The sequence below is a fragment of the Schistocerca americana genome, chromosome 3 (assembly GCF_021461395.2).
Source record: "Schistocerca americana isolate TAMUIC-IGC-003095 chromosome 3, iqSchAmer2.1, whole genome shotgun sequence".
NCBI lineage: Eukaryota > Metazoa > Arthropoda > Insecta > Orthoptera > Acrididae > Schistocerca > Schistocerca americana.
In genome coordinates, this window is record NC_060121.1 from 415,584,212 (window position 1) to 415,609,751 (window position 25,540).

General features: G+C 45.6%; 1 protein-coding gene across 1 annotated transcript in view; it reads left to right on the forward strand.

Moving 5' to 3' along the window:
• LOC124606790 (28S rRNA (cytosine-C(5))-methyltransferase) overlaps window positions 1–25,540 on the forward strand; it is an 80,970-nt gene that overhangs the window by 42,145 nt on the left and 13,285 nt on the right. The window contains exon 5 of the mRNA XM_047138857.1: window positions 19,347–19,519. Within this exon, the coding sequence (XP_046994813.1) occupies window positions 19,347–19,519 (173 nt within the window). The remainder of the gene's footprint in view (window positions 1–19,346; window positions 19,520–25,540) is intronic.

The following is a 25,540-nucleotide window of genomic DNA, read 5'->3' on the forward strand; positions in this document are numbered from 1 at the left end:
ATCACTTCACGTCTGATGGTGTTCCTGCCCCTTATATATCCTACCAGTTGTAGTAACAACAGATTATCTTAAAACTGGGGTAACCACAGTAAAATAGTCATATGTAATTAATTGACAATTCATATAGTAAACAGTTGTTTAAATACAGATGTTAAAACTAGTAAATATAAAACTGAATGAAGAGTCCAAAAGTTGCATCTTCTGCTGTATATCTGTACAGAAAAAAAATTAAATTGATGCCTAGATAATGAGGAATTGAAGTTATCTGAGATATCTTATTAAGTAGTGAGTGAATAGTCTTAAACATGGAAGAAAATACACTGAAGAGCCAAAGAAACTTGTACTCTTAATGTCTGAAGTAGTGCTGGAGGAAACTGACGCCAAGAATCCAGTAGGTCTGACCATAAATGCATAAGAGTACTAGGGGGTGGAGATCTCTTCTGAACAGCATGTTACAAGGCATTTCAGATATGCTCAATAATGTTCATGTCTGGGGAGTTTGGTGGCCAGCGGAAGTGTTTAAATTCAGAAGAGTGTTCCTGGAACCACTCTGAAGCAATTCAGTGGGTTGTTGCATTGTCCTGCTGGAATTGCCCAAGTCCATCGGAATGCACAATGAACATGAATGGATGCAGGTGATCAGACAGGATGCTTTCATATGTATCGTGTGTCAAAACTTATCTAGACATATCAGGGCTCCCATATCAATCCAACTGCACAAGCCCCACACCATCACAGAGCCTCCACAAGCTTGAACAGTCCCCTGGTGCCATGCAGGTCCATGGATTCATCAGGTAGTTTCCATACCCATACACATCCATCTGCTCAATACAATTTGAAACAAGACTCATCTGACCAGGCAACATGTTTCCAGTCATCAGCAGTCCAATTTCGGTGTTGACAGGCCCAGGCGAGGCATAAGGCTTCGAGTCGTGCAGCCATCAAGGGTACATGAGTGGGCCTTCAGCTCTGAAAGCACATATTGATGATGTTTCATTGAATGGTTCACATGCTGACACTTGTTGATGGCCCATCATTGAAATCTGAAGCAATTTGTGGAAGGGTTGCATTTCTGTCACATTCAACGATTCTCTTCGGTTGTCATTGGTCCCTTTCTTGCAGGATCGTTTTCCAGCCGCAGTGATCTCGGAGATTTGATGTTTTACCGGATTCCTGATATTCATGGTACACTCATGAAATGGTCGTATGGGAAAATCCCCACTTCATCGCTCCCTCAGAGATGCTGTCTCTCATTGCTCATGCGCCAACTATATAATACCACGTTCAAACTCACAAAAATCTTGATAACCTGTGATTGTAACAACATTAACCAATCTAACAACTACGACAGACACGTGTCTTATATAGGCATTGCCAACTGCAGTGCCGTATTCTGCCTGTTTACACATCTCTGTATTTGAATATGCATGCCTATACCAGTTTCTTTGGTTCTTCATTGTATTATGCATCTAGTTAGGAAACTAGGTGTGGATCACATATGCCCCACAAAGGTTGTGTCTACACATATTTAATGAATAAGATTGGTAATTTCATACGATGTGAAGGTTACATACAAACACTATGTCATGTGGTATAGGAAGTAGTTACAGAATGTGCCAGAGTAACTTATCTCGTAGCTAGGCAAAGTTTTCATCCCTTCTCCATTGATAAAAAACCATCACAATTCATAAAGAAAAAAAACAATCAGTGATGAATGTTGTGTCTAAAAACGAAAGAATAGAATTAGTAGTCAGAAATGGAACTACTGAGGAATTGCGGTCACAATGCAAACTGTTAGACTTGACTCTCTGTAGTACATAAAAATGAACCTGGATAATACTAATATAAGTAATGTTACTAAGATGAACTACTACTTTCTGAATCATTAAAGTAGTGTATATATTAAATGGATAAGATGACTTCCAAGTGGATCAGAGTGTGGGAGTAAACATGAATATTAACATAGAAAAGCTCTAATAACCTAACAAACTAGTTAGATGAGACCCCTAACTTCAAAAATTCAAATAGTCAAAATTAAAACTTGGTGCCTTGACTCCATTGACAGTATTATCAGCAGACTGCCTTACGGACTTTTTTATCTCCTCAAGTACATTTAAAAATTGCCCTTTCTCTCTTTATGTAGTATCTCTAGGTTATTGTGGATATCTGAAATAGAATGTTGATTATCACATAAGTGAGATGTTAGCACAGATTTTGAACTACTCACATTGAGATGTCTTTCAAAGCAAATTTCAAAACCTCTACCCATTTGCTCAGTGTACTTTTGAGAACAGTCATTACAGGAAATTGAACAAACCCCTGTGTTCTTATGTATGTTCCTGATTGACTGTTCCATGTGTCTATACTTAGCACCTAAATTCTGCAGGATTATTTCGTGTTTTTTTCAATTGGGCCAAAAACTTTGCCGTTGGATCAGATCTGCAGCAAGAAATGTTGTTTTCTTCTAAGAAATCCTGTACTTTGGCTACATATTCATTGTCCTTCATGACAGTACTCATTTTAGCCTTATGTGCCCTTATTATGATTGCTCTACGATCATTTAGTTTTTTATTAATGGTGCATAGAGCAGTGTTGACTCCGAATACCCATGTGGACCAACCCCTTGCTGTTGAATGTGTACCATTTACCGTATTAATTTTAATGGCTGTTACATTTCTTTGGGCAGTTGAAAGTAGAATGCCATCTATGGGAGCTAAGGAGTGTGCAACAGAATTGGGATAACAGCTTAGTGGTATTATGTGCTAATTCTTTCTCAGGTAGCCATGTTTTGCAGGTAATGAGTCTAATGTCAGTTAGGTTACAAATCTGGAGAGTCAAATTGAAACATGCTTTGAGGAGTGCTGGAATGGTGAGGTTCCCTACTTTGATAACGCAAGTTTTGTAGTTTCTTTTGATGAACCAAAGAAAGCCTGTACCTTAATCTATTGACACATCCATTCACATGCTCACATACTGCATCAAAGGTCCTAATGCTAATCATACTAGCTAACTTCAAGTGTGTCATATACTGCACCTTATTGGTTTTGTCTTTTTTCGCATATGACTTGTGGATTTCTGCATGTAAACAGAAAGTCGTAACACACTTGGCTGAATGTGCTAACATATGAGCACACTTATTAAGTCTATTCACAATGTAATTTGGAAAAAATATTGTCCACTAAACATGATCTGTTGACTCGTCCTCTGTGGGGCATATGTGATCCACACCTAGTTTCCTAACTTGATGTGTAATATTTTTTCCATATTTGTCTATTCATTCAGTACTTTAAGATACCTCATATAACTTCAATTACTCATTATCAAAGTATTAATTTTAAAAAAATTGTTCAGATATACACCAGAAAATGCTGCTTAAAAGTTGTGAAACCAGTTGTATGGGTCTATAATCGATTTAAATATATACAACTACAGCAGACTACGGGGCTTTTCATTCAGTTTTATATTTAATAGTTTTAACACTTATATTTAAACACATGTTTACTGGACGAGCTGTCAATTAATCATGTATAAGTAGCAACAACAGTAAACACGAACAACACTAATGCACTCCGGTGGCTGTGCCATTTGTCAAACAGCTGCAACTCTAATCATTTATGTAGATACTGATGGCCTGTACAAGTACGAAGTTACATTAACTTCTGAACATGTCTTCTGGGTGCTTCACTCTTTTTGTCAGGTAGTGTTTCTTGCCAAAATAGACGTTTTAATATGTGTACATTGTAAGTGTACAACAGGAGATTTTAGGAGAAAAAAATTATTGAAAGACTTGTTTATTGTCTCCAAGGAGAGTTTAGCATAATTGGCTTTCAGAAAAATATATGTGAGGCATTATTCATTGCCTCAAAAAATTTTTGACTTTTGTAATCCAGTATGTTGCACTGGATGACAAATCTTCCACAGAAATGAATGTAACATCATGTGTGCCCCAAGGAAGTATAATAGGACTGTAACGTTCTCAATACTCATAAACAGTTTATTGGCAGCACACACTTACCACTAAAATAATATATGTACAAATACCACACAGATTATCTGCTAATGTTACTGTTGTCCTCAGGAAACTATGATTGCAAACTGTGAGGGAATGCAGAACTTCTTGGACTGTATTTTTGCTTGGTACAGTGATAGATAGCTCTGTCTAAATGTCGGTAAATGCAGCTTAATACCTGTAAACAATAGAAAGAACTTGACACCTTCCAGTTGCATTTTTTTATTTTATGCATGTTCCTGTGGTATCATCATATTATAATTTTTACTTATTATATTTTCTCTCTTCCGGTTTTGTTGAACACCATATAACAATTCAGACAGCAAAGCATGTCAATCAGAGTTCTGTGTTTTCTGCTTTGTATCAAAGTTCTTCATTGACTGATGATATTAATTACCATTTTCATATTGCATGTTTGACTTTGTGCTGTGTGAGAAGGGAAAGACAATAGGATACATAGAGCAGGGGTGACAACCGCGATAAATTTCTAATACAACGATCAGCCAGGACATTATGACCATGACCTATTATTGATATAAACCCATCCAGGCGACAACAGCACCACCTGGAGAGGAATGGCTGCTAGTCAGACACAGGCACAGTGCCTGTGGTATCAGTGAGCGTGCTGTCGGTGTATAGAATGGCAAAGACATGCGATCTATCTAAGTTTGACCGAGGGCAGATTGTTATGGCCTGGAGGCTTGACACAAGCATTTCAGAAACTCCACGACTTGTCGGGTGTTCAAGGAGTGCCGTGGTTATTGTCTTCAACATGTGGCAAAACCATGTCCAGACACCAAGGGGATTGGCGGCAAACTGTGGCGGAACTAACATCAGAATTTACTGCTGGTCAGAGTACAAGTGTGTCTGAACACGCAGTGTACCGAACACTCCGAATGATGGGCCTTGACAGCCGATGACCTATGCTTGTACCACCATGACATTGGCATCTACAACTGAAATGGGCATGTGACCACTGGCACTGGATTTTGGCACAGTGGCAGAGCATTGTGTGGTCTGGTGAATCCCAGTACCTTCTTCATCATGACGATGCGAGGGAGCGAATCCGTCGTCTTCAAGGGGACAGCTCCTTGACACCTAAAGTGACGGTATGGAGACAAGCTGGCAGTGGCTCCAATATGCTCTGGGGGACATTCACGTGGTCATTCATGGGTCCAGTGGAGCTTGTGCAAGGCACCAGTAAGTATCATACTCCCTGGCAAGATAATACACGATGCCAGGAGTGTGACGGGTTGGTTCGAGGAACACAGTGGTGAGTTCCAGTAGAGCGTGCTGGCCCTCATCTTGCCAGATGTGATCCTGATTGAACACATCTGGGATGTGATCAGACATGGTGTCAGAGCTCATCACCTCCCCTCTCCAGAATTTACGGGAATTAGGTGACTTGTCAGTGCAGATTTAGTGCCAACTCCCTCCAGCGACCTACCGAGGCCTCATTGCTTCCATGCCACGATGCGTTGCGGCTGTTATCCATACCAAAGGTGCACATACCATCTATTAAGAAGGTAGCCATAATGTTCAGGCTTATCAGTGTATATCTGTCAGCAATAGCACTCATTAAATCACTGCTGAAAATCGTGGAACTCCTATATATATGATTCAAAAACATTAAACCAAATTCTTCTCTCTCAAAGTTGTCTTCATTTGCCTGAATATTCACCAATATTTTGTCATATAGCCCACCAACTCCTCTTCAGGCTCCAGTATGTAACATCATCATCATCATCTTGGACAGTTTCCAGCCACTGGCTGGGTCTGTCGGGAACACAAGCCTCTCCATCGTGTTCTGTCTTTCCACCATTCCCCCTCTTCCACCTTCGTCCAGTTCTATCCTCTTCTCATCACACATTCCTTCACTCCCTTCACCCATCTATCTCTTGGTCTTCCCCTGGGCCTCTTCCCCTCCAGTTGCAGATCAAACATCCTCTTTGGAATGCTTCCCTCATCCATTCTCTTCATGTGTCCATACCACTGCAGTCTTGATTTTTCTATCCTGTCCTGTACTGGTTCCTCCTTTAGTCTTTCCCTCACATACACATTTCGCAATCTGTCTCGTCTTGTTACACTCAACCTGATCCTCTGGAACTTCATTTCACTGGCTTGTATTCTACTTTTGTCGCTTTTGTGCATTACCCACGTCTCACTTCCGTATGCCAATATGGGGACAAAGTAGGTTCGGTATATAATTCCCTTGGATTTCTGTGGCACCTCCTTGCTCCAAATAAGCCCCCTAATGCATTTGAAGAACTGCCCTGCTTTTCTGCACCTTTCATTTATTTCCATTGCGTTTCCCCCCTTACTTTCAATCATGCTTCCCAGGTACTTGAAGTTCTCTACCACTTGTAGTTTTTCCCCTCCACAAGTTATATCCACATTTGGCCTATTCTTCTTCCTTGTTGTGACAATTATTTCACTTTTCTTTGCAGAGAAATGCATTCCATATTGTGCTGCCGTTGCCTCCCATACATCTAACTGCTCTTGCACCTCCTTCTCGCAATTTCCCCATAACATCAGGTCATCGGCAAAAAGCACTGCTTTCATTTTATGATCTCCAATTGCATCTGATACTTGCTGTAGGGTTTCATCCACAACAATAATAAACAATAAAGGAGAAAGTGCACTTCCCTGTCGCAGCCCATTTTCCAGCTTGAACCATGCAGTACGTTCCCTCCCCACTTTCACACAACTCTCACTTCCCTCATACATTTTTCTGACTTTTCGTGTTATCTCTTCATCTATCCCTTTTGCGTTCAGCACATCCCAGAGCTTGTCCCTATAGATACTGTCATACGCCTTCTCAATATCTAAAAAGGCCATGGTTAAGTCCTTCCCGTACTCATAGTGCCTTTCCTGCAGTTGCCTTACCGCAAATATGAGGTCCGTTGTTGATCTTCCCGGTCTGAAACCATACTGCTCCTCTTGCATTCTACTTTCAATACTGCTTCTTATTCTCTTCTCCAGGATCTTTTCATAGATTTTTCCGCAGTGGCATAGCAGGGTGATTCCTCTGTAGTTCTCACATCTCCTTTTATCCCCTTTCTTGTTCTTCGAACAAAATGAATTTCCCTCTATTTCATAAAATTTTGTATATTAAAATCTATATCAACTATTTTTCATAGGTTTCAAGATACAATAAAAATTTATTGATGGAAGATATATATTATAATGAAAAAGCTTATCAGATAAACTGGACTCCATTTAATCCAATTCCATTAACATAAAGTTATGACATGAACATTGCTCTGAGGGACAGTGGTCTTCACCACACCACAGCTTGTGACCAGGTATCTGTCAGTGCAGCCTGCCTTCAGAGGCATTACACATTCTCAGTGTGGTCAGCCATTACATGAAAAGAGAAAAATACAATTTCTGTAGTCAGATAATAGACACACATTTTAACATTGGAAAATCCAGGATGGAATAATGACAATATTATGAAAAGGACAGGTTACTACTCACAATGTAACAGAGATGCTGAGTCGCGCGCGCACACACACACACACACACACACACACACACACACACACACACACACACACACACACACACACGACCACATTCTCTGGGTGCCGAGGCCAGACTGCGAGCAGCAGCACATTTTGTTAGAAGCAATCTGGGTGGTGAGGAGGAGGCTGGGGCGGGGAGGGATAGCAGGGTAGGGGTGGGGAATGGTAAAGTGCTGCTTGTGGGAGCATAAAGGGACAGAGAGAAGTAAAGATTGTGTGTGTGCTGGTGGAATAGAGGCCTGTCTAGTGCTGGAATGAGAACATGGAAGGGGATAGGTGGGTAAAGGATAATGGCTAACAAAGGAGGAGGCCAGGAGGGTTGCGGGAATGTAGGAAATATTGCAAGGACAGTTCCCACCTCTGCGTTTTAGAAAATCTGGTCTTGGTAAGAAGGATCCAGATGGCACAGGCTGTGAAGCAGTCATTGAAATAAAGAACATCGTGGTATCTTGGTGAGCTGCATGCTAAGCAACTGGATGGTCCAGCTGTTTCTTTGCCACAGTTTGTCAGTGGGCATTCATGCTGACAGACAGCTTGTTGGTTATTGTACCCACATAGAAATCAGCACAGTAGTTGAAGCTTAGCTTGTAGGTCACATGACTGGTTTCGCAGGTAGCCATGCCTTTGATGGGATAGGTGATTTTTGTGGTCAGGCTAGAGTGGATGGTAGTGGGAGGATGTGTGGGACAGATCTTGCATAGAGGTCTATTACAGAGAGATTAGCCGTGAGGCAAGGAGCAGGGATTAGGGTTGTGTAGGGATGGACGAAGATACTGCGTAGGTTTGGTGGGCAGTGGAATACTACTATGGGAGGAGTGCCAGAAATAGAGGGTAGGACATTCCTGATTTCAGGGCACAATGGAGGTAGTTGAAACCATGGCAGAGAATGTGATTCAGTTGCTCCAGTCCTGAGGGGTACTGAGTCACGAGGGGAATGCTCCTCTTTAGCCGGAAGGTGGAACTTTGGGAGGTGGTGAGTAACTAGAGAGATAAGACACGGGGTATCTGTTTTGGGGGCAGGGGTAATTATGATCTGTGAAGGCCTCAGTGAGATCCTTGGTACATTTCGAGAGGGATGCTTGTCACTACAGATGCGACAGCTGCAGGTGGCTAGGCTGTATGGAAGGGACTTCTTGGTATGGAATGGGTGGTAACCGTTGAAGTAGACTTATTCCTGGTGGTTACCAATACCTTCACTTTGACAGCTGCCACACATTCCATACCAAGAAGTCCCTTCCATATAGCCAACTGTGGCTGTCACATACATAGTGACGAGCAGCCCCTCTCAAACTATACCAGGGGTCTTAGTTTGCACGAGAGCTGATGGGGAGTCTTTTCTCTCCACAAAGCCTCAGTTCTTCGTCGAGCATTTAGAGGACAAGTTTGGGGAGGTGGAGGGCTTGTCTAAAATGCGCTCTGGGTCAGTACTGATACAAACGGCATCCTCCGCCCAGTCCCGCAGGTTACTTGCTTGTGACAAGTTGGGGGATGTTAACGTTACTATTACACCACATAAGAGTTTAAATATGGTCCACGGTGTTATTTTCCATAGGGACCTCCTTTTGCAGTCTGATGACGAGCTGCGTGCCAACTTAGAACGTAGAGGTGTTCATTTCGTCCGGCGCGTTCATCAGGGTCCGAGGGACAATCAGGTTGCTACCGGTGCCTTGATCTTGGCCTTCGAGGGTGATACGTTACCGGAAAAGGTCAAGGTGATGGTCTACCGATGTGACGTCAAGCCCTATATCCCTCCCCCGATGCGGTGCTTCAAGTGCTGGAAGTTCGGCCATATGTCTTCGCGCTGCACTTCCAGCCTCACATGTCGAGATTGTGGACGCCCATCTCGTCCCGATACTCCATGTGCCCCGCCTTCCATCTGCGTCAACTGTGGGGAGCACCATTCACCTTGCTCGCCAGACTGCAGAATGTTCCAGAAAGAGTGCAAAATCATGGAATATAAGACCCTTGACCGACTGACTTATACTGAGGCCAGAAGGAAATACGACCGATTACATCCAGTGAGAATGACATCTTCCTACGCCGCTGCTACAACACCTGTGTTCGCCCCATCAGTTTCGCGACTTCCGGCCGGATCGACGAGTGGTACAACTCCTCCTGCTCCCTTGCCAGTGGGGGGCTCTACCCACCGGGTTGCTCCTGTGCCACCTACCTCAGGAGCAACACCATCCCCCCCATCGAGGACGTCGGTCCCTGCTTCTAAGCCGGCGAAGTGTCCAACTTCTTCGGCTTCTCATGCTCGCAAGGGGTCCCTTGGGTCCCTCCCTTCCCAGGTTTCCACCAGCGGGAAGGCTGACGACCGACAGTGGCGTAAGTGCCCATCATCAGCTGGTCGACGGGCTTCACGATCCTCCTCAGTCCCAGAGACTGAATCGGTGAAGCCCTCCCAGCCAGTTAAACCCAAGGAGCAGTGTGAGAAATCAAAGAAGAAGAGCTCTAAGCCCAAGGACCTCGCAGTGGCAGCCACCCCACCGCAACCTTCCAGCTCTGCGTCTGAGGACGAGGTGGAGATTCTGGCGTCCGCTGAGGACCTCGATCTCGCCGGTCCCTCAGGCGCCATGAATAGCACTAGCGCAGGTGCTCAATCGGAGGCAGCAGGTGACCCAGCGGCGTAATCTGCCTTCCCTGTCCCGTCACGCCTTTCCCAGCCATGGACAACACCATCCTCCAGTGGAACTGCAGCGGTTTCTTCCACCATCTAGCTGAGCTCCGCCAACTTATCAGCCTTCACCCTTTCTTCTGCATTGCTCTGCAGGAAACTTGGTTTCCAGCAATGCGAACCCCCGCCCTCCGTGGCTATCGGGGTTATTATAAGAACCGAGCAGCTTATGAACGGGTGTCTGGTGGCGTCTGTATATATGTCCTTCACACTCTGCACAGCGAGTCTGTCCCTCTCCAGACACCTTTAGAGGCTGTCGCTGTACGGGTGTGGACGCCACAGGCTGTCACCGTCTGCAGTCTTTACCTTCCACCAGATGGTGATGTCTCGCAGCCTGTCCTGGCTGCACTGGTAGCCCAATTGCCGCCACCTTTCTTGCTATTGGGCGACTTCAACGCCCATAACCCTCTGTGGGGTGGGTCAGTGGCAACAGGTCGAGGTGCCATCGTTGAGCATTTATTGTCGCAGCTCGATCTCTCGCTGTTAAATGATGGTGCCTTCACTCACTTCAGTGTGGCGCATGGCACATACTCCGCCATTGACCTTTCCATCTGTAGCCCTAGCCTCTTACCGTCTGTCCAATGGAGTGTGCATGACGACCTGTGTGGTAGTGACCACTTTCCGATCTTTCTGTCACTACCACTGCGTCACTCTTCTGGGCGCCCTAGCAGATGGGCTATGAATAAGGCTGACTGGGACTTGTTCTCCTCCACTGCCGCTATTGAGCCTCTCTCTACTGATGACATTGATGCGGTGGTTCAATCGGTCACCACCGGCATCGTTACTGCCGCCGAATCTGCCATTCCCCGTTCTTCTGGGTCCCCTCGGCGGCGGGCTGTGCCTTGGTGGTCGCCTGAGATCGCTGAAGCAATTAAAGATCGCCGGCGGGCGCTCCAGTGTCACAAGCGACATCCCTCCGTAGACCACCTTATCGCCTTCAAACGGCTGCGTGCGCGGGCCCGCCTCCTTATCCGCCAAGGCAAGGAGGAGTGCTGGGAGCGTTATGTGTCCACCATTGGCCTCCATGTCACTCCATCGCAGGTCTGGGCCAAGATTCGACGCGTCTACGGCTATAGGACCCCTGCCAGCGTCCCTGCGCTCTCACTGAATGGAGCAGTTTGTACAGACTCCGACGTCGTTGCAAGCCGCTTGGCAGAGCATTTTGCTATGAGTTCCGGTTCTGCGAATTACCCCCTGGCCTTCCGCTCCATTAAAGAGCGGATGGAACGTCGGAGCCTTTCGTTTCGCACCCACCATCCTACAATGTTCCATTCAGTGAGTGGGAATTCCACAGTGCCCTTGCTGCTTGCCCTGATACCGCTCCTGGACCAGATAGCATCCACTGCCAGATGCTGAAACACCTCTCAGTGGACTGTCAGCGACGGCTCCTTGACCTTTACAACCGTATTTGGGTCGAGGGTGAGTTTCCGTTGCAATGGCGGGCAAGTATCGTTATTCCCATTCTGAAACCAGGCAAGAACCCTTTGGCGGTGGACAGCTACCGCTCCATTAGCCTCACCAACGTTCTTTGCAAGCTTCTCGAACGGATGGTGAGCCGGCGCTTGACTTGGGTACTGGAGTCTCGGGGCCTTCTGGCTCCGTCTCAGGGTGGGTTTCGTAAAGGCCGCTCCGCCGCCGACAATCTGGTGCACCTGGAGTCGGCCATACGTACTGCCTTTGCCCGCCGTCAGCACCTGGTCGCTGTCTTTTTCGACATGTGGAAGGCGTACGATACGGCATGGCGTCATCTCATCCTTTCTACGCTTCATGGATGGGGTCTTCGGGGCCCTCTGCCGATCTTTATTAGAAATTTTCTGTCGTATCGTACCTTCCGCGTTCAAGTCGCAGCCTCATATAGTTCCACCCACGTCCAGGAGAACGGTGTGCCACAGGGATCTGTTTCAAGTGTCTGCCTGTTTTTAATAGCCATTAACGGGCTCGCTGCGGCCGTGGGAAATTCTGTCTCTGCTTCCCTGTATGCTGACGACTTCTGCCTTTATTACAGCTCTCCTGGCATTGCAGTTGTTGAACGTCAGCTACAGGGTGCTATCCGCAAGGCACAGTCTTGGGCTGTAGCTCATGGGTTCCAGTTTTCGGCAGCCAAGACCTGCGTAATGCATTTCTGCCGGCGACGCACTGTCCACCCGGAGCCGCGGCTTTATCTTGCCGGCGAACTTCTTTCAGTGGTGGAATCACACAGGTTTTTGGGCGTGGTTTTCGATGCCCGGTTGACTTGGCTGCCTCATATCCGGCAGCTTAAACAGGTGTGTTGGCGGCATCTAAACGCTCTGAGATGCTTGAGCCACACCCGCTGGGGCGCCGACCGATTTACCCTGTTGCGGCTCTACCAGGCGTTAATCCAATCCCGTCTGGATTATGGGAGCCTGGCTTACGGCTCAGCATCCCCCTCTGCGTTGCGGGTGCTGGACCCAATACTACACAGCGGGATCCGACTTGCCACTGGAGCCTTCCGCACCAGCCCTGTGGACAGCATTCTTGTTGAGGCAGGTGTCCCTCCACTGCGGTTATGACGCCAACAATTACTGGCTGCTTATGCTGCCCATGTTTTTAGCTTGCCCGGGCATCCAAATTACCGTGTCCTGTTCCCGCAGTCGGTCGTCCATCTGCCGGACCGTCGGCCCCGGTCGGGTTGTCCGATCGCCGTACGTGTCAAGGAGCTTCTCTGCGGGCTTGGGTTTTTCCCTGTTCCACCTCCTTTCCAGGCGCCTCTGCGTACACCCCCGTGGTGTGTTCCTCGCCCTTGCCTTCGGCTCGACTTGGCACAGGGCTCGAAGGACTCGGTCCCTCCAGAGGCCTTCCGCCGCCACTTTTATTCCATCCTGGCCACGTATCAGGGCTCTGGAATTGTGTACACCGACGGTTCGATGGTTGCTGGTCGTGTCGGGTATGCGCTAACTCTAGGGGACCATTCCGAACAACGGTCCTTGGCGGCTGGCTGCAGCGTTTACACTGCTGAGCTAGTCGCCATCTTTCGAGCCCTAGAGTATATCCGCTCCTGCTCAGGTAAGTACTTCGTTATCTGTAGCGATTCCCTGAGTGGCTTACGAGCTCTCGACCAGTGTTTTCCTCGTTCTCGTCTGGTGATGGCTATCCATGAGTCCCTGCATACTCTTGCGCGTTGCGGCCGTTCTGTGGTCTTTGTGTGGACCCCCGGTCATGTCGGTATCCCGGGCAATGAACATGTTGACCGCCTGGCGAAAGAGGCCACGAGTAACCCATCTCTGGATGTTGGCCTCCCAGAAACTGATTTGCGGGCAGTCCTCCGCCGAAAAGTTTTTGCGCTTTGGGACGCTGAATGGCGCGATCGGATCACACCCAATAAACTCCGTGCCATTAAGGAGACGACGACTGTGTGGCGGTCATCCATGCGAGCCAACCGCAGGGACTCAGTCGTCCTTTGTCGGCTCTGCATTGGCCACTCCCGGCTAACACACAGTTATTTACTGCGCCGGGAGGACCCTCCTGTACGTCGCTGCGGGGCGGCTTTGACAGTGGCCCACATTCTGTTGGCCTGCCCCCTTTTAGCTGTGGTCAGGCAGACATTTGCGCTGCCTGATACGCTCCCTGCCGTTTTATCTGATGACCCTGTTATGGCTGCCTTAGTTTTACGTTTTATTAGGGCAGGGGGTTTTTATTCTTTAATCTGAGTGTTTCTGTTTTATTTTATTGTTTTGTGTTGATTCTGGCCTTTGGCCTACGGTTTTAAACTAAGTTTTTAATGTGTTTTCGGTGGTTGGCTTTTCCCTTTTTTTTTGTTCCTATGGTCGGCCAACCACCGTCACACTCCGTGTGATTTTCTTTCGTTTTGTCTGGTCCTTGTCTATGTTTCTTTTGTTCTGTGTCGTCTGTCTCCTATTCTGTTGAAAATTTTTTTTTCTTCTCTGTGGGTATTTTTAGTATTTTGGAAAAAGGGACCGATGACCTCTGCAGTTTGGTCCCTTTAATCCTTAAACCAACCAGGGGTCTCACTGACGCCTTCACATACCGTAATTACCCTCCCTACCATGTACAAAAACACATCTCCATTGCCTTATCTCTCCTGTCACCCACCATCTCCCAAAATCCCACTGTCTGGCCACAGAGAAGCATTCCCCTAGTGACTGAGTACCACCCAAGACAGGAGCAGCTGAATCACATTCTCTCCCAGGGTGTCAACTACTTCACATCATGTCCTGAAATCAGGAATGTCCTACCCACTACCCTTCTCACCCCTCCCACAGTGGTATTCCACTGCCCACCGAACCTACACAATATCCTCGTCCACCCTTATACAACCCCTGCTCCCAACCCCTTGCCTCATGGCTCATATACTTGCAATAGACATAGATGCAAGATCTGTCCCATACATCCTCCCACCACTACCTATTCCAGTCTAGTCACAAGCATCACCTGTTCCATCAAAGGCCTGTGAAACCAGTCATGCGACCTACAAGCTAAGCTGCAGCCACTGTACTGCATTCTGTGTTGGTAAGACAACCAACAAGTTGCCTCTCCACCTGAATGGCTACGGACAAACTGTTACTATGGAACAGCTGGACCACCCAGTTGCTGAACACACTACCCAATATGACATTCATCATTTCAGTGATTTCTTCACAGCCTGTGCCTTCCTGCTAACACTAGCTTTTCTGCATTGTGCAGATGGGAAATCTCCCTGCAGTATATCCTATGTTCCCATAACTCTCCTGCCCTCAATCTTCATTAGTCATTATTCTTTACCCACCTATCCCTTTCCCTGACCCCATTCCCCACTCCCCCACTCCCCCCCCCCCCCCCCCCACTCCCGCCTTTCATCTAACCTCCCAACTGCCAACTGCAGCTAGGTGCCCTATCTTCTCTCCACCTCGTCTTTGTATCTCTCACAAGCAGCCCTCATCAAGATTGGTTCTCCCGTCATTCGCTGTTGCTCACAGTCTAGCTTCAGCAGGCAGAAACTGTGGTTTTTGTGTGTGTGTGTGTGTGTGTGTGTGTGTGTGTGTGTGTGTGTGTGTGTGTGTGTGTACGGTGTCTGGTTCCAGTGAAGGTCTATTGGCCAAAAGCTTACTTGTTTGGCAGTCTTTTTGTTGTGCCTATCAGCAACTCAGCATGTCCGCTATAATGTGAGTAGTAACCTATCCTCCTCATAATATTGACATACTTTAACATGTAATATGACTTGTAAAACTGCTTGTACATTCATTTGGTTGCTGACAATTTCATTACAATACATTGCGTAGATTTTTGTGTCCATGGCCAAGCAGTGCAACAGACTACCAACAAAACGTACAGGTGCCACAACAACTGTTTATTACAGATATAAGAGACAGAACTCAAATACAATGTCCGTGAATTAATGTCCATACAATTTGAGCACAAATAGAAGTGTCACTTATAGATATCTCCTGGGCTGCATCTACATGATGAAATCCACGAGTCATAGTAGGTAGCACAGCAGAAAGATCCGAGGATGATCCAATGTGGCACATAAAGTATGCCCCCAAGTATGAAAGGCTCCAGGGATGTCGGGGATGGGTGGGTATCAGAGGTGTAACTCGAAGACAATAGCTGTTCATGGACCAAAAATGCTTCTGGAACATCAGGTGTTGGTGGTTGTCAGAGGTGATGGCTCAGCGACAGTAGTTACTGGCTGGTTGGTGATGCTTCAGGGATGTCAGGTGTAAACAGTTATCAGAACTGATGTCTCAATGATGGCTGTCACCTATGGAATGACGTTCAGTGAAGCCTGGCACCTGGAATCAGCAGACAGTGGTTGTGCATAGTGCCGGTAACAGGTGCTTTATGACGGGGCAGTAAGTCCAATCAGAGGGTTTCTGGTGGATCAAAGATGAAAGCTACTGGCCACAGCAAGGTCCAGCGGTGGCCTGAATACTCTCCAGCAGAGGGATACCAGCAGTGCTGAATGGACTCATGATGTGGCATGAGAAAGAGATCTCTGACTACAGTGCTCTCTATCACAATAGGAACACTGCCTGTCAACGAGATTGGAACCGCCAGACACTGTGGAAGATATGTGAAAGGTACAGTGTAAACAGCCTAAGCCATATGAGGTTAGGTTTGTAAACAGCTTGGTGAATTATGTTTATGTGATTTGTTTATTCACATCCTCCTGGAGGAGTGGCAGTCCATAATACTTCCCTGGTTTGCAGAGCAGTATAGTCCTAGGCCTATACTATATCCCTCTCCCTTAAAATACATGGTGCAACCAGCTCAAAGGTGAAGCAGCTGCTGCCACGAGAAGGCACCCCAGGAATGGAGAGCTGGAAATGGCATTGGCAGGCAATGCTGGCCAATAACCATGACACTTCCTCAACTGTGGCTGGCTATAAGAAAACAGGGCTGACATGATGGTGAGGCATGTGATGCGTAATGCAGCCATCAAAAGGCTACCTTGACTGGGGACCTGAAAAATCATAGACAGATAGGCAGACAGGATCAACATAGTAAAAGACCAACCGGGTACCAGCAGGGGGGGCTGTCATCAGTCATCGTCCATTGCCTGAGGTGGTGAAATTTCCAGGATCGTCAAAACCAAACCACAGCAACCGAAGTAGCAACCCACAGAAAGCCCAGCTGAAGCATGTATGCACAGCAAGCCCAAGAGGCACAGGAAACTAGGTGTGGGATGAATCAGGGACACCTATGATGGCAGTGGGGTCAGTAGCAGTCAAACCAGAGGCAATGGCACCAAGGCCACTCATGATAGGGATGGTGGTGACAAGGCTGCCAATGGAAGGGCCGGCGTTGCCAGTGATAGGGCTGTCTGGAACAGGACCAGCATCAACTAGGATAACAACAAGAGAGCTGTGGTGCAGGAGGTGGTGGCAGCGGGTGGAGAGTCATCTACAGCCATGGCTGGTGTTGGGGGGTGGGTGGGGGGGGGGGGGCAGCAGAGATGAAGGGTGAAGGTGCAGAGGCTGCTACGAAAAGGCCGGCAACGAGCAGTGTCAGAGGCAGCAGAGGAGAAGGAACCTCCACAGTTGCCCAAGCTGACTCTAGTGCATCGACAGGTGTCGGAGCACATGTCAATGGATTCAGGACTGGCAAAAGATGCTGTCATCCTGGAAACGAGCTTCATAGAGAGAGAGGTGCCAGTCCACAATATATGCCTGGTATGCAGAGCTGTACAGTCCCAAGCAGATACAATGTACTGTTGTGCTTATATCAACATATGAAAGAAACATGAATTTATCAGAATTATTTACTTGGAAAGCTTACATTTGCAAAGTCATCAATAAAGTAGTAAAGCAAATCACCAAAAATTGCTGTAATTTAGTTTTGAGTAATTTACTCAAGACATTGTCAGTTGGGCAGAAATTTTTGTTTTCTAAGAACATAGTAATTCTCTATAGTTATTAATTGGTTGCGGGAGATACAATCATTTCATCACAAATAATGGAAACTTGTTGTTTGAAGGTAACCATTATCTCATCAAGAGCTACTCACAACCCGCCTTTTTAGAGACACTTAGAAAATGTTCATCAGAGGTCTTTTCAGTACCCCAGTTACCCTTAATTTCATTGTGATTAAAATTAAGGACAGTATTGAGGGCTTGCTGACTATCTGTCCCACATATTACACTACACATAATTTTGGTTATCTTACACAACTGACTAATTTTGTCCTGTAAACACGTACGTATGGGCATTCACTTTGTTTAGAATTTTGCAGTAGTTTCTGTAGCTCACTTTATCTGCGTTGATAATTAAGAAATCCACACGCTCAGCTACATTGTCCTAGCAAAAAACATGCTCTGATGTTACAGTCTAGACTGCATTCATAAAAATAAAAAGAAAATGTTGAAATATTTTTGTTTGAACAGCTCTATGACACTGTAACTGTAACATGCTACACAGTATCTAAGATTCTAGTGTGTCCTATTTTAGAGTACTGTTCCAGCATTTGGAGTCCTTACAAAGTAAGCATGGGAGAAATGCAGACATATTCTGCTAGGACTGTTGCAGGTTACTTCATCCCACACAAAAGTGTAATGGGGGTGCTTAGGGAGCTACAGGAAATCTTTGGAAGAAACATGACATTGTTATCACAAAAATCTGTTGACTGAATTTGGAGAACCCATGTCCGAGATAGACTGTGCAGCAATTCTTCTTCCACCCAAGTGTAGTTCATAGTGGGATCATGAGCATCAAATAAGAGAGAGCAGGGGACATAGGATAGTCTGAAGACATTCATTTTTTCCTCATTTCATTAACAAATGAAACAGTACAGGGATGGACACACTGGTATCAATTATATTTCCATCGAGCCCTATGCAACAGGTTTTGAAGTATTTATTTAGGTTGATAAATGTATACACGTTTCATCATAGGGTGTAATGCAATGTTTATTTAATCATGAAGTTAGTTAATTTCGACTGACCATCATTGTCGACCACATTTGTAACATCTGAATTTCATGTCCTTTTCAAATCACTTTTAATTAAAAGTAAAAAGTCTCTGTATTCTGTCATTTTATGAAAGAATCCACACTACAGTGACATCTTTTAAGATCATACTCTGAAATACAGATGTTACAAATATGCTTGACAATGGTGTTTAGTCTAAATTAGCTAACTGCGTGATTAAATAAACATCACATTACAGTTTACTATGGATCATGTGTATGTTTATTAAGTATCTGGAAGCTGTGGATCCCCACAAATATAAAATTTTATTTTTTTCAAAGACATCTTGAAGACAGAGAAAATACAAGGCAATGGAAACACAAGGTAACCTCTAACAAGAGAACAATGATTGATATTTGCAGATTCAGTCTTTCTATTCAGTTTTGAATAAATGTTTGAACATGTTTTCCAATGCTTCTTTGTAATATCACTTAGTCATATGGACATTTGGTTCATATCTATGCATGTCACTTTCCAAAATATATATCAATAATGTGTTTGGAAAGACAAGAATGTCTGTGCCCCCCCCCCCCCCCCAAATACATGCACACGCGCGCGCACACACGCGCGCGCGCGCGCGCGCGCACACACACACACACACACACACACACACACACACACACACACACACACACACACAAAGTAGTAATTAAAGCCGAGTGTGATACGGCTGAACCTCTAAAGATTTTTTTAATGTTTTATTCATTTCAGAAAAATATATGCAGTTGAACGTGATCTGAAAAGATATGACGTACTGAAGAATACAGTAAAATTATCTGGTGCCACATGTGTCGAAACCCTGCTTGGTGATTCACTGAGCATAAGCAGCAGTGACGTTCCTGGTGTAGAGTATATTCTTGTTGATCCATCATGTTCTGGTTCAGGTAAGATGAGTATAAGTATTGATTAAGTGTCATCTTTGTATCAAAAGGGGACTTCGTTTTTGAAAACTAAAATCCAAAGATGATAGAATGGCTGACTGGTATCTACCTTCAAAATGTGAAATTTCAGTATTACTAATAGACACATTTTTTTGTTCAAAAGTCGTCACACATGATGAGGTTGAAAGGTCTCACACGGAACCAGATTTCATTGTGTATGGGGAAACTTCGACAAACTGGTACGGGTTGACCTGTCTAGTTGGATATTCAATAGGTCAAAATATGCTGTGCCAAGCCACTGAAGGTAGGCTTTGTTAAACTCTTGACTGTAATACTAGATTCTCCATGTCTCTCCTATTGACTCCCATTTCATCTTCTGTTGCATAATCAGATAGTTCCTCCCCCTCGTAGAAGCCTTCAATGTACACTTTTTCTCATCCTCCTATGCATTTAATGACTGAATTCCACTTTCACTCTCAAGGTAGGCACTTTTTGATTTTAATTCAGGGTTTATATACCCTGGGAAATCCACGAAAAATGTGAGGAGTTTTTCATGTTAGAAACGCATGGGAGTATTTTAGAATTCCAGGAACTTTTCATTGTTTTAATTTTCAGTAAAATTTTTGTAGTTTTGACTAGTAAGAACTAATACCCTTACAAAGAATTTTACTTTAACCCTTTACTACAGTATAATACTGCACCAGTAAAACATAAACAAAAAAATACCAAAATAAAGCTTCCATTGGAAGGAAAAAGCGCCATTTATAACATCAAAACACAGTGCACACACAAGTGCCTGCCAACAGCAAAATGTGTCAAATGCATTAGGATGAAGACTATGCAGTACTTTGTAATAAAACTGCTTTCGATGAGCGTAACATCACAACTGTTTAAATTTCTAGCAGGTCGCAATAAAATATGTTGAATAGTTGTTTGAGCAGCATTGCTTTCAAAAGTAAATTTCTTTCTATGCAAGGTGAATTATGGCATGTGTCAGTATGTGCAATGAATTATTAAATCACAGAGCACTTTATGCTCATTCAAAACTTAATGTTTTGACGACCAGCCATTCAGAACAATTTCAGAGCCAGAAGACCAGCCGTTATGTCATTATTTAAAATTTTACTGATACATTTGTGTTTGATATTTCTTAGAGGATAACACACACTAAAAAAGACCACACTTCAAGTTTAGTTTCTCATATTTATTTTAGTTCTGTCATAGATTACAGACTATGCAATAACAATTGCAGATAGTGTAATTAGCCTCCAAAAAAAATGTGAGGTGAGTTCTTGAGCAATTTCAAACATAACCAGATTTTCTGTCGAAAAGTCGACGTGCTTGATGGAACATGTATTCATCTAGGTAACCCATGAAATGTGTGGTGCACAGCACTGAAATTTTTAATCCTGCTTTGCTATTAGGATCCCACCTAGCAACACCCTCAGGGAAATAAAATGTTTGATGACCAATGTTATATGCAAAAGCTAAGCTTTTTCTTGTAACTATACCGTACATATATTAATTTAAACCATTAAATTTTCCTAATTGTGTGTTCATACTACTTAAGAATGATGTTGCTATTGGCTGGTTGCACACTTTTACTTGGGTCTGGAACAGAGGATGCTGGGAGCGGAAGCTTGCAATTGGCTCATAGCATATAGGCTGCTGAGACAAGCCTCACCTGCTTTTCCCAAAGCAGCCAGCTTATAGGATATAAAAGAAACAAACATGTAATGGATTAATCTGTCGCAGAAGTGACACAGAAGTATATGTCAAGTCATAGAAGGGCCCGGTACAGCCTCTTCACTTATTTTTATAAATAATATTAACAGTCACTACACACAGCAATGCACTTGGCTGAAGACTAGAGTCACAGTGGCTACTTACTGTTAAGGAGCACAATATTTTTATGTAGCTAAGGTTGGCAGTGAGTGAAAGTATTTCAGAGTGGTACAAAGTCAGCCAACTTCCACTGATCACAAAGAGGGCCAACTAAAAGTGTACGACCTAGAGTTTCATATGTCCTATGCTCTGAATATATGCTGTCATTGGCTGGTGAGATCACGTGACATGAACTATAATCGGCTGACAAAAGTGCATCATGCAGCACGATCTCAATTTCAGTATTTCAGAAGCTACCGTGCTGTACTTGGTGAAATTTTTATATATATATATATCTAAAAACAAAGATGATGTGACTTACCGAACGAAAGCGCTGGCAGGTCAATAGACACACAAACACACACACAAAATTCAAGCTTTCGCAACAAACTGTTGCCTCATCAGGAAAGAGGGAAGGAGAGGGAAAGACGAAAGGATGTGGGTTTTAAGGGAGAGGGTAAGGAGTCATTCCAATCCCGGGAGCGGAAAGACTTACCTTGGGGGAAAAAAGGACAGGTATACACTCGCACACACACACACATATCCATCCACACATATACAGACACAAGCAGACATATTTAAAGACAAAGAGTTTGGGCAGAGATGTCAGTCGAGGCGGAAGTGAAGAGGCAAAGATGATGTTGAATGACAGGTGAGGTATGAGTGGCGGCAAATTGAAATTAGCGGAGATTGAGGCCTGGTGGGTAACGGGAAGAGAGGATATATTGAAGAGCGAGTTCCCATCTCCGGAGTTCGGATAGGTTGGTGTTGGTGGGGAGTATCCAGATAACCCGGACGGTGTAACACTGTGCCAAGATGTGCTGGCCGTGCACTAAGGCATGTTTAGCCACAGGGTGATCCTCATTACCAACAAACACTGTCTGCCTGTGTCCATTCATGTGAATGGACAGTTTGTTGCTGGTCATTCCCACATAGAATGCATCACAGTGTAGGCAGGTCAGTTGGTAAATCACGTGGGTGCTTTCACATGTGGCTCTGCCTTTGATCGTGTACACCTTCCGGGTTACAGGACTGGAGTAGGTGGTGGTGGGAGGGTGCATGGGACAGGTTTTACACCGGGGGCGGTTACAAGGATAGGAGCCAGAGGGTAGGGAAGGTGGTTTGGGGATTTCATAGGGATGAACTAACAGGTTACGAAGGTTAGGTGGACGGCGGAAAGACACTCTTCGTGGAGTGGGGAGGATTTCATGAAGGATGGATCTCATTTCAGGGCAGGATTTGAGGAAGTCGTATCCCTGCTGGAGAGCCAGATTCAGAGTCTGGTCCAGTCCCAGAAAGTATCCTGTCACAAGTGGGGCACTTTTGTGGTTCTTCTGTGGGGGATTCTGGGTTCGAGGGGATGAGGAAGTGGCTCTGGTTATTTGCTTCTGTACCAGGTCGGGAGGGTAGTTGCGAGATGCGAAAGCTGTTGTCAGGTTGTTGGTGTAATGGTTCAGGGATTCCGGACTGGAACAGATTTGTTTGCCACGAAGACCTAGGCTGTAGGGAAGGGACCGTTTGATGTGGAATGGGTGGCAGCTGTCATAATGGAGGTACTGTTGCTTGTTGGTGGGTTTGATGTGGACGGACGTGTGAAGCTAGCCATTGGACAGGTGGAGGTCAACGTCAAGGAAAGTGGCATGGTATTTGGAGTAGGACCAGGTGAATCTGATGGAACCAAAGGAGTTGAGGTTGGAGAGGAAATTCTGAAGTTCTTCCTCACTGTGAGTCCAGATCATGAAGATGTCATCAATAAATCTGTACCAAACTTTGGGTTGTTAGGCCTGGGTAACCAAGAAGGCTTCCTCTAAGCGACCCATGAATAGGTTGGCGTACGAGGGGGCCATCCTGGTACCCATGGCTGTTCCCTTTAATTGTTGGTATGTCTGGCCTTCAAAAGTGAAGAAGTTGTGGGTCAGGATGAAGCTGTCTAAGGTGATGAGGAAAGAGGTTTTAGGTAGGGTGGCAGGTGATCGGCGTGAAAGGAAGTGCTCCATTGCAGCGAGGCCCTGGACGTGCGAAATATTTGTGTATAAGTAAGTGGCATCAGTGGTTACAAGGATGGTTTCCGGGGGTAACAGATTGGGTAAGGATTCCAGGTGTTTGAGAAAGTGGTTGGTGTCTTTGATGAAGGATGGGATACTGCACGTAATGGGTTGAAGGTGTTGATCTACGTAGGCAGAGATACGTTCTGTGGGGGCTTGGTAACCAGCTACAATGGGGCGGCCGGTATGATTGGGTTTGTGGATTTTAGAAAGAAGGTAGAAGGTAGGGGTGCGGGGTGTCGGTGGGGTCAGGAGGTTGATGGAGTCAGGTGAAAGGTTTTGCAGGGGGCCTAAGGTTCTGAGGATTCCTTGAAGCTCCGCCTGGACATCGGGAATGGGGTTACCTTGGCAAACTTTGTATGTGGTGTTGTCTGAAAGCTGACGCAGTCCCTCAGCCACATACTCCCGACGATCAAGTACCACGGTCGTGGAACCCTTGTCCGCCGCAAGAATGACGATGGATCGGTCAGCCTTCAGATCACGGATAGCCTGGGCTTCAGCAGTGGTGATGTTGGGAGTAGGATTAAGATTTTTTAAGAAGGATTGAGATGCAAGGCTGGAAGTCAGAAATTCCTGGAAGGTTTGGAGAGGGTGATTTTGAGGAAGAGGAGGTGGATCCCGCTGCGACGGAGGACGGAACTGTTCCAGGCAGGGTTCAATTTGGATGGTGTCTTGGGGAGTTGGATCATTAGGAGTAGGATTAGGATCATTTTTCTTAGTGGCAAAGTGATATTTCCAGCAGAGAGTTTGGTACAGATTTATTGATGACATCTTCATGATCTGGACTCACAGTGAAGAAGAACTCTAGAATTTCCTCTCCAACCTCAACTCCTTTGGTTCCATCAGATTCACCTGGTCCTACTCCAAATCCCATGCCACTTTCCTTGATGTTGACCTCCACCTGTCCAATGGCCAGCTTCACATGTCCGTCCACATCAAACCCACCAACAAGCAATAGTGCCTCCATTACGACAGCTGCCACCCATTCCACATCAAACGGTCCCTTCCCTACAGCCTAGGTCTTCGTGGCAAACGAATCTGTTCCAGTCCGGAATCCCTGAAGCATTACACCAACAACCTGACAACAGCTTTCGCATCCCGCAACTACCCTCCCGACCTGGTACAGAAGCAAATAACCAGAGCCACTTCCTCATCCTCTCAAACCCAGAACCTCCCACAGAAGAACCACAAAAGTGCCCCACTTGTGACAGGATACTTTCCGGGACTGGATCAGATTCTGAATGTGGCTCTCCAGCAGGGATACGACTTCCTCAAATCCTGCCCTGAAATGAGATCCATCCTTCATGAAATCCTCCCCACTCCACCAAGAGTGTCTTTTCCGCCGTCCACCTAACCTTCGTAACCTGTTAGTTCATCCCTATGAAATCCCCAAACCACCTTCCCTACCCTCTGGCTCCTACCCTTGTAACCGCCCCCGGTGTAAAACCTGTCCCATGCACCCTCCCACCACCACCTACTCCAGTCCTGTAACCCGGAAGGTGTACACGATCAAAGGCAGAGCCACATGTGAAAGCACCCACGTGATTTACCAACTGACCTGCCTACACTGTGATGCATTCTATGTGGGAATGACCAGCAACAAACTGTCCATTCGCATGAATGGACACAGGCAGACAGTGTTTGTTGGTAATGAGGATCACCCTGTGGGTAAACATGCCTTGGTGCACGGCCAGCACATCTTGGCACAGTGTTACACCGTCCGGGTTATCTGGATACTTCCCACTAACACCAACCTGTCAGAACTCCGGAGATGGGAACTTGCCCTTCAGTATATCCTCTCTTCTCGTTACCCGCCAGGCCTCAATCTCCGCTAATTTCAATTTGCCGCCACTCATACCTCATCTGTCTTTCAACAACATCTTTGCCTCTGTACTTCCGCCTCGACTGACATCTCTGCCCAAACTCTTTGCCTTTAAATATGTCTGCTTGTGTCTGTATATGTGTGGATGGATATGTGTGTGTGTGTGCGAGTGTATACCTGTCCTTTTTCCCCCCCGAGGTAAGTCTTTCCGCTCCCGGGATTGGAATGACTCCTTACCCTCTCCCTTAAAACCCACATCCTTTCGTCTTTCCC